The sequence below is a fragment of the Dendropsophus ebraccatus genome, chromosome 7 (assembly GCF_027789765.1).
Source record: "Dendropsophus ebraccatus isolate aDenEbr1 chromosome 7, aDenEbr1.pat, whole genome shotgun sequence".
NCBI lineage: Eukaryota > Metazoa > Chordata > Amphibia > Anura > Hylidae > Dendropsophus > Dendropsophus ebraccatus.
The window spans coordinates 98210364-98220721 of NC_091460.1; the positions used below are offsets into that span (position 1 = coordinate 98210364).

A 10358-nucleotide genomic window follows, 5' to 3' on the forward strand; every position below is an offset into this window, starting at 1 on the left:
AAACAGGGTGGCCCCTCTTTGTCAACATCTAATTCAAGGTGCGAGTATTGCGATCATGACAAGGGCTTGCCAAGGCCACAGACAGCCGTTTCGTGGTATTTGCCCCTCATCAGTGTGGAGCAGGATTCTGGCTAGTTGTGGCAATGACAAATCAACCAACAAAACACAGTAATCACTGAACTCAGTGAAAAAATTCCAATGAAGTACACAATCAAGGGGCTCCACGGACTCTTGTTTTGCATATTTAAATTTTTAGGGACATCAGTGGACTCTTGAGTACTTCATTGGTTTTTTTTACTGATCTCACTGAGTTCAGTGATTACTGTTTTGTAAATTAATTGTTTTCTGAACTTTGCATACCTTCGTTTCACCATAAAATGTACTGGGAAACCAAAAACTTGCATGGTTATAAACCAGCATTTGTAAAGTTTAAAGAAAAACTATTAGCAGGTTAGAAGTATCAGACATGTTCCTATAGCACACAGGGCACTGAGGATAAGGGGTGGGTGGGCGCACGGCAAAATGCCTCTTTAGCATATCAAATAACCGACAAATCCCAAAACTGTGAGGATTAAGATTAGAAAAGTACCTTCATCCTCAGCGCCTCGTGCACTATAGGAAGGTATCAGCAGTTATATACTTGTATCCTGCTGATTGTTTCCTCCCTTTTTTTTTTTTATATTTACTGTTTTCTGATTTAGAAAGTGCAGTTGGTCAAACAAAAAAAAACAAGCTCTAACATGACTCTGCAGATGGAAAGCATTATAGCTGTTAGAAAGTCAGGAGGAAAAATTGAAAAACAAATGGAGTGAGGTTTTTTTTTTCAGTGTGAAAGTTACATGTTAATGTTTTTATTTGGGTCTGTATGATTGCAACATTATAGCATTTAAGAACTGCATATACAGTGGTACCTTGGTTTAAGAGTAACTTGGATTGAGAGCGTTTTGCAAGAAGAGCTCACAGTTTTTCAAAATTCTAACTTTGATTAAGAGCATTGCCTTGGTTTAAGAGCTCCCTGTACTGGGTGGGAGCGGGAGTTGGAGAGGGCATGGTCTACATAGCATGGTCTACAGCAGTGCTTCTCAATTCCAGCCCTCAGGCCTCACCAACAGGTCATGTTTTGAGGATTTCCTTGGTATTTCACAGGTGATATAATTACTTATGACAGGTGTTCTTTGTATGGGATATCCTCAAAACATGGCCTGTTGGTGAGGCTTGAAGTCTGGAATTGAGAAGCACTTGCTCTGACCCAGGAAGTCTCCCTCACCTTCCAAATCCTAGCAGATCCACTTCAGGCTGGGGCTTACGTCAGGGGACAGGACCGTGGAGGTAATCTCTCCATAGCTGTAACCCCTCTCTCCCCGGACAGTAAGTGCTGCTATACTGTGGCCACATCTGCCCTGCTCATTCCTTCATACTCCCTTCAGTCTGTCAGTTCTTGTGTTTCCCATCCTCTCCATTCCTGCTATAATGTTCCTGCTCTCACACACTCAGCTATACACACTGCTGCTATTATGTGCCTGCACATACACTGTCATTTTCACTGCTGTACAGTTTCTGTCACTGTTCTCCTGCACAGCTCAATGGTTTCCACTTCCCACATTGCTGTCATGTGACCACACAGACCTCTGACAGCAGCCCTGCTTCTCTGTTCTAGCCTGTTGTACTACGCTACTGGATTATGGAGATCTGCACTTCCATCCTGTATCTACAAACTGCTGATGTTTTTTCAGGTTTATGCCCCTACTATACATTATACTCCACATGCTGATGGCTATATTGCACAGTAACTTATATAACATATTCAGCTGTTTCTCATTATTTTGGGGTGGGGAACCAATTGTCTGCATTTCAGTAATTTCTTTTGGGAAATTTTGCTTTGGTTTAAGATTTGGATTACAAGCACAGTCCCGAAACAAATTATGCTCGTAATCCAAGGCATCACTGTACTTATAATTTACAATTTGCAGAAAATGATATACAGAGGGTACAGTGTGTGGTGGTATTATATTTCGGAGGTACAGTGTGGCAGTATGGAGGGCACAGTGTTGGGGCAGTAGCAGGATAACCTAGCTACGTCTCTGGAGTGCAGCATTAGCTTTAGTTTGCTAATAAGTTCTCTTTATCATAGGTGTCTTTGGAGGACGAGGCAGAGGAATGCCAGGCGGAGGCCGAGGGGGTCAAGATAAAAAGCCAGGACGACAAGCAGGAAAACAGTGAACCTTTCATTGATGTTAGTTTTCTATTTTCAAAGTAACTTGGTAATGGCTGTCTGGGCAATCTACAATGTTAAGGTATATCAAGTGTGAACTCTCAAGTTTTCCAACGTGTTGAAAATAATCCTTGGGCCCTATCAGGATTTCGATTCTTTTCAACAACTATAATAACAGTTTTGATCTTCCTTTAGTAATAGATGCCCCTTTTTGTGAACACTCCAAAGGTAAAAATCAATGACCTACCTACTCTTTTATAGGACTGATGACTCTCAGAGGTTAATAAGAGATCAATACAAACCACTATGATCTGACAGCATCAAAAATAGTGAGGTACACATCACTTGTAACAACTGTGTAAACTTTTCTTTTTTTAATATCTACTGTATGTTAAAACAGAACATTTAAATGATCTTTGCATATTCAAATGGAATAGTCCTATGACCGAGCCTAACTTAAAATGTGGTCACCTTTCCTGAGACTTTCTGCATAACCTAAATCTTTGAAAGATGGTCGATCAAGAAACTATCAAGAAAAAATGCCAGCTATAGTGTTCATGTGCTTTTATTCCAGAGTGAGCAGAAATACTTATCCAGGAGTTAATTAGAAAACATAGCTATTTTTTTTTCCAGAAATAGCACCACATTTGTCCTTGGTTTGTGTTTGTTATTATAACTCAGTTCTATTGAAGTGAATTTATCTGAGTTGTAATATCAGCATAGTAATACTATATCCAGGCACTCATGAAGAATATATCAGTTGCCCACAAAAAAAATCAAGAGATTGCTGTTTATTCAAAACTTTTTTATAAAGTGCGCTCCTGTTTTAAGGCTGATCAGTTACATTCCATATATGTTTGGTTATATCAGAGAGGTATATAAATATACCACAGTTTAACAGGTATACACTGGAAGGTAGTGAAAGACAAAATATGGTGCCAGTCTGGCGTGTGTGCCATAGTCAATATTTTAGTGTTTCACAAACACATTACCTGTTTTTGGAATTGGTAAGTGTTAGAGTGGGGGCCTACTGTTGGGACTTCACTGATTGGCAGCCAAACAATCTACCATGGCAGTCTTTTTGGCACCAATCTTTTGTCTTTCACTACCTTCCACTGTTAACGAAGGTTGATAAGACTAAAACATCCACAACTGTAGTGTTAAGATACTCTGATATAACTAAATATATGAAGTGTAAATGATCTGTCTTAAAATTTGAGCACATTTTCTAAAAAGAAAAAACTTCAAAAACTATAATTTTTTTTTTTTTTTTTTTTTTTTTTTTTTTTGGTGTGCAATAGATATATTCAAGATTTGTAATATCGGACACAACCTGAGGACAGGGTCTCTGCTATTTTTGGAAGAAAGTAGCTGTGCTATTTGAGCCCTGTATAACCCCCTTTTTTAAGCATGGTAATTTGGATCTGTAGTCCCTAACCTGTGGCCATCAGGCTGTTGCAAAACCACAACTCCCAGCTTGGAGTTGTAGTGTCGCAACAGAGCAGTGCAGCTTTGAGACTTTAAAAACCTGCCTGTTCTGAAGTAGTTAAAGTGATTTCCCACATTACCTCATAGTGTAATACAACACCCTGTACAAAAGGAACATGGTCTAATTTCACTGATTGGCACCAGCAGTTTGAGAAGAAAAATAGAATCATTCAATGTTTTACTTTTGGTACAAAGTTCATAAATCCATCTCCCTGGAGAGTTCAAGTTCACCGAATAGATTCCCCACCAAGAACATGCAAAGCACATTTCTCCACTTGTGTCTCGTTAGGAATGTTCTAAACAAATAAAGGTTGCAGTTCCCCAACTACATTGGCTACGTGCTCAAATATTTTGGAGTTGTCATAGCAACAGTTGGAACTAATTTTTTTTTTCTCTAAAGAAAATGTAATTTTCATCCTTTAAAGGAGTATGTAAAACTTTTGGATGCCCTTTGTTGCCAAGTACAGCAGTGATTGTTCTGTTTTTGTTTTTTGTTTTTTTTGTTTTGTTTTTGTTTTTTTTTTCTTAAAATGTTTTAAAAAAGAGCATATTCACATGTTTTGTTTGCAACATTTAAAATTCATGCACTAGAATTTAATACAGAGATATGGCTGTTTAGGCATTCATAGTTTTGTTTAAAGGGGTACTCCAGCGAGGAGGAAAACGTCTTCAAATCAGCTAGTGTCAGAAATAATTTACAAATCTGTAAAACTTCTTTTTTTTTTTTTTTTTTTTTTAATAAAAAAAAAAATCTCCAGTCTTCAAGTTCTTATCAGCTGCTATATGTCCTGCAGGAAGTGGTGTATTCTTTCCAGTCTGACACACTGCTCTCTACTGCCACTTCTGTCCATGTCCACTGGCCCGAGCAGGAGAAGTTTTCTATGGAGATTGGCTACTGCTCTGGACAGTTCCTGACACAGAGGTGGCAGCAGAGAGCAATGTGTCAGACTGAAAAGAATACACCACTTCCTGCAGGACATACAGCAGCTGATAATTACTGGATGACTGGAGATTTTTAAAGTAATGTATTTCGAAGTAATGTACAAATCTGTATAACGGACACCAGTTTATTTGAAAATGTGTTTTTTTTTTTTTTTGTTTTGTTTTTTGCTGTAGTAAACTGATAATGTGTATCTAGGTAAAAATTTCTTTTTGTAACGCTGAAGACCTGAGGTTAGATGCACCTCAGTTTTTGTAATATGATTTATGTGATGATAAAAATCCATTAAAAGTGCATTACTAACTTTCTAAAAACATTATCTGTAATCAGAAGCCTCTGACCACTTCACCACCAGTCTATTAAAAAGTAATTTCCACCAACATGCAGGGCTGTCGAGTCTGAGTCGGAGCTAGTTTTAGCTGGAGTTGGAGTCGGGGAAAAAAAAAATGTACTGACTGCAACTTTAAAAAAATCTTTAAAAAATTTAGAATTGAGTTTTGATATGAATTTTATAAGTTTTGCTCATCAATATATTTTATGAGCAACAGTCTAAGGCTTCGTTCCCACTGAGCAAAACTAGCGGAATTCCGCGGCTAAATTGTCCGCATGTTCATTCTTCAGCGCGGACAGAGCAGGAGCGCGCGCCTCCCATAGACTCCCATTATGAGAGGGATTCTAACGTCCGCCGCGGAATTCCGCTAGTTTTGCTCGGTGGGAACGAAGCCTTATACAGTGTTTCTCAACTCCAGTCCTCAAGACCCACCAACAGGTCATGTTTTGAGGATTTCACAGGTGATATAATTATAGTCAGTGCACCAGTAACTGCCACAGCTGTCTGTTGAACTGTCTCAGCTGTCTGTTGTATGGGATATTAGCAAAACATGACTTGTTGGTGGGTCTTGAGGACTAGAGTTGAGAAACACTGGTCTAAGGCCCCATTCCCACTAAGCAAAACTAGTGGAATTCCTCATTCTTCAGCGTGGACAGGGCAGGAGCGCTCGTCTCCCATAGACTCCCATTATTAGCGGGAGGCTAACTGCATTCCGAGGCGGACAATTCCGCCGCGGAATTCCGCTAGTTTTGCTCTGTGGGAACGGGGCCTAATAGTACACTGGCCCTATTAGATAAGGGTGGTCGGGGAAAAGTTGTCGGTCACTATTTGGCAGTTTGTTTCTGAGCTGGAAGAATCGTGTGTGTGTGGGGGGGGGGGGAGCTGTGCTGTTTTCATCCTGCTTGCTGGATATCCTGTGTAATATAGAGGATGAGAAGACATAAGTAGTGTAGCAGTAGCCTCTGTCCTCAATGTGGTGGTTTGTCTGCAGCAGGCTGCTTTAAGAATCTGCTTTATATCTCATTCACTCAGAAGTCGCCCCAGGATCATGTAGAACATTAGGGAGAAGCTGTTAAGCCAGTGTGATAAATAACTCCCCTGGTATCTGACTGGCCATTTATGAAGGAGGTGGAGTCGGTCCTGATAAAATTCAGGAGTCTGAGCTACGGCTTACCGACTCCACAGCCCTGCCTACTGCTGGGACTCCTCAATGAGAACGAGGGTCCCATGATCCACTGTTTCACAGCAAATTATTTACACTGCCTACATAGCTTTACATTGGTTGGTGCCTGGGCCCTGTTGGCACCTAATTATTTTCCTCAAAAAACCATAAACTTCATTTTTCTATGTAGAGTGCCTTATTACAGTTTTATGTTTTTATATGCATGTGAGACATCCTATTGAATCAATGGTACAGACAGAACTTCAAGTGGAGTCCACTGCATGCTTGAAATTCCACGCTGATTCCATAGTGTAAACAGACCTTAACAGTAGCTAAGTCATAGCAGCCATAACGGCCTTTAGCTGCCATTTCAGCTAATTGGTTCTGTGTGAGGAGCCTATCATCTCCCACCCATAGTGTGATGCCATCATTGAGAGCTGCATTTAAATAGTTAAATAGGCAGCATCATGAATCATTCCTTGCTAACTATGGGTGGGTTCACACTGAGGAATTCTCGCAGATAAACTCCGCGAAATTCCACCGGCTGTACGCGCTCAAGGACGTGCGCCTTTCTGCCAGCTTCACAGACACCATTCTATGGGCCGACTAATTACGCATTCCGCCGAAAGAACTGACATATCAATTCTTTCGGCGGAATCAGCCGGCCTATAGAATAGTGTCTATGGAGCCGGCAGAAAGGCGCGCATCCGTGAGCGCGTACAGCCAGCGGAATTCCACAGAGTTTATCCGCGAGAATTCCTCAGTGTGAACCCACACGTTTAGCCCTTTGATGTCCAGGTCAAATTAATGCAATGTTCCTCCTCGCCTTCTAAAAGCCATAGCGCTTTTATTTTTCCACCTACAGGGCTGGTTGAGGTGTCATTTTTTGCGCTATGATCTCTAGTTTATTAATATCATATGTGTTTAACAAATATTTTGATCTTTTTTTCCTGATATATAATATTAAAATCAGTAATCCTGGTGCGCCCCCCACCTTTACGCCGTTCACCGTGCGGGAACAATGTTATATTTTAATAGAATAGACAATTCCGCATGCTACGTTATTTAATGTTTATATAGAAAGAAGCCGCACATCCAAATCTTGATGAATGGGTGCTTGTCGAGTCAGTCCTTTGGCCAGGGATCCTAAATGTACGTAGCAAAATCCGCAGCACACCACAAAGTAAATGCACTTGTACCTGCACTTCTAGATGGAATAAATCACCTTTGCATTTACTTTTTGGTGTGCTGTGGATTTAGATTGCATGTACTGATCTATGCTATGCCATAGCATAGATCAATGTTATCGGCGATCTATGCATAGAGCCTGCCTGAGAGCAGAAGAGGCTTACCCCCACCCGTTGGTACATGCGATCGGGTCCTGATAACTCAGTGACAGAAGCTTGTCCTTTCACTGTGTACCTTAAACGCCGCAATCGCTATAGATTGTGGAGTTTAAGGGGTTAATGAGACGCAGCTGCGGGATCGCAGCTGCCTCTGCCCCCGGACACACTGATGTGTGCGGGACCGCTCTCGCTGCAGTGGTCCTGCACACATCAGTATACCCCTGAAGTCAGAAACGTATATATACATTCCTACTGCACGGGGTATGTGCAGTAGGAATGTATATATAAGTATTACTGGCGGGATGGGGTTAACACATCTTTGTAATTTTCTTTCCTTTCTTCTTCTTTCTTCTTTCTTCTTTCTTCTTTCTTCTTTTTTCTTTTTTCTTTTTTTTTTCTTTTTTCTTTTTTCTTTTTTCTTTTTTTTTCTTTTTTCTTTTTTTTTCTTTTTTCTTTTTTCTTTTTTCTTTTTTCTTTTTTCTTTTTTCTTTTTTTTTCTTTTTTCTTTTTTTTTCTTTTTTCTTTTTTCTTTTTTTATAACAAAGCTATACTTACTTGTATCCAAGTCCAGTCTCCTGAAGCTTTTTAGTCTTGTGCTGGTTGGGGGAAAAAAATGCAGGAATTCCCGGCCAGTACAGTGCCACAGCTCAATCTATCCGTCAATTACATGACCTTTTCTGTGAGCACAGATGACCGGACTTCCTGTGTTTAGCCCTTTGTCAACCAGCACTCGACTAAAAAGCTTAAGGAGACTGGACCTTGCTAAGAGGAAGTATAGATTTGTTATAAAGCTGCCTTCAGGAGACTGGACCTGGATACCTTAAGTGTATAGCTTTGTTATAAAGCTAGTTCACATGATAAGACACTAATCTAACTGCATCACCTGCCCATGTGCTGTGGTCTCTTGCTATGTACTGGTTATGGATGGTTGGCTAATAATGAATAACTAATATTCAGAACCTTGTGTATTTTTTTTTATTTTTTTATCCTGACCTAGTTTGAAAGTCTTAAAACACAAAAAGGGGTGCTCCACTCAAAAACATATCTATTGTTAAATAGACCACCCATAGATCAGCATATTGTTCAAAGCAAGTTATGTTTTCAGCTGTTTTCTGGTTATTTTCCCCTACCTCACCCCCTCTGGACACAAAAAAGAAGCTAAACTGAGTATACGATGTCCTGCTCTTGGCGCCCCCCCCCCCCCCCCTTTTTAGGATGTAAAATACGTGTCCTCTCTCTTCAATGGGAGAAACTGTTACCCACTAACATCAATGTTGCATCCCTCTCATAAACCCAAATCCCATTCCTCCCCCGTGCAGCAGTGGGCAGGAAAGAAAGCCAAGAGGGTCAGTATATGCAAATGTTTCTATCAGGGAGAGGCATGGCATGATGGGAAATAAGGTTTTCTGGCTGGCGCCATCTTGGATATAGACTGGCTTTTTAGAAAAACACGCCAGGAACGGCAGCAGCTAAAAATATGGGAGATGGCTCAAAATACTCAGGAGGACTTGGTGAGTAAGACGAGCTAGGTTTGGGAGCATTTCATTTTTTATATCTTTGGTAGAATACGGCTTTAATGCTCCGGTTTTTTATTTCTGTCAGCAGGAGAAGATTGCTCAGTTTCTTTTCCAAGTCTTTGGGGCAATTATCTGTCTGTGCTTACAGGATGTGGAGTCCTAGGTTCAAATCCCACCAAGGGCAACATCTGCAAAGAGTTTGTATGTTCTCTCTGTGTTTGCGTGGGTTTCCTCCAGGTACTCCGGTTTCCTCCCAAACCCAAAACCATACAGATAGGTGAAGTGCTGCGGAATCTGTGTGCGCTATACAAATAAAAAAATCCTTGTGTAGTAACTTAATATCTTTTTCAAGCTCTGTAATGCCACTCCCACCCCCTTCCAGTTTCATTCACACCTGGAAGTTACAGGTTCAGGGCTAGAAGGGAAGGGGGGGGGGAGAGGATAAGCTTGCTGCACTTCAGGAGCTCTGGAAAAGCCTCTGACACTTTCTATCAAAAGAATAAATAAAGCATTTTCTACATTTTGACAACACAGATTGATTTATGTGCCTTTTGTTCTAACAGCTATCTAACTGTGTCAGCAGTTGAGAATGTGAATTGTAGCTGACAGATTGCCTTTAAAGGAAAACTTCATCCGGGACCCATGTTTTTAAAAAAATGCTCCTGGAGGGTTCTTGTTTTCTTGTCTCCGGCCACTTCTTGAAATGGGAAGTGGGCAGGCTCGCTCAGATTTAGGGGCTGTGGTGGTGTTGAATGGCTGAGTTGGCCTGCCCACATCACATCCCACCCATTATCCCAGACTAAGACATAAACGGGGATTAGGAAACTGGAGAGGCCATATGTGAGTGGCAGCGCTGGAGCCAGAAGGTAAGTGAATGTTATTGTTTTTACCCACCCCCTATCTGGACAAATTGAAAAAAATCTGTTCTGACCAGAGTTTTCCTTCTAAAGTGCCACTGTTATAACCTTTCAAAATCTAAATCAACAGTAGATTTGATATAAAGCAAGGTTGCCATTTACATTCATTTATTTATCATGCTATATTTATTGTTTATCATGCTATATAACAAAGGTATACTAAAGGCCCTATTCCACGGAACGATTATCGTCTGTATTCAGCCGATATCGGCCGCTACGGACGATAATCGTTCCGTGGAATAGAGTGCAACGATCAGCTGACATCGTTCATGTCGGCTGATCGTTGCAGTCGCTTGTTTTTCAACATGTTGAAAAACAAGCGACTGATATAGCAGCGATCTGCTGCCCGCGCTCCGTTGAATAGGAGCATCGGCAGCAGACGCTGCTGTATCCTATAGGCTGCCCGGACGATCAGCGATCCTCCGAGCAGCTCCCCGCCGCCCCC

General features: G+C 41.0%; 1 protein-coding gene across 1 annotated transcript in view; it reads left to right on the forward strand.

The window, feature by feature from the left end:
• LSM4 (LSM4 homolog, U6 small nuclear RNA and mRNA degradation associated) overlaps positions 1–4425 on the forward strand; it is a 45810-nt gene extending 41385 nt beyond the window's left edge. Inside the window, exon 5 of the mRNA XM_069977942.1 lies at positions 2132–4425. Within this exon, the coding sequence (XP_069834043.1) occupies positions 2132–2220 (89 nt within the window). The 3' untranslated portion in view covers positions 2221–4425. The remainder of the gene's footprint in view (positions 1–2131) is intronic.
• Positions 4426–10358: the final 5933 nt, after the last annotated feature.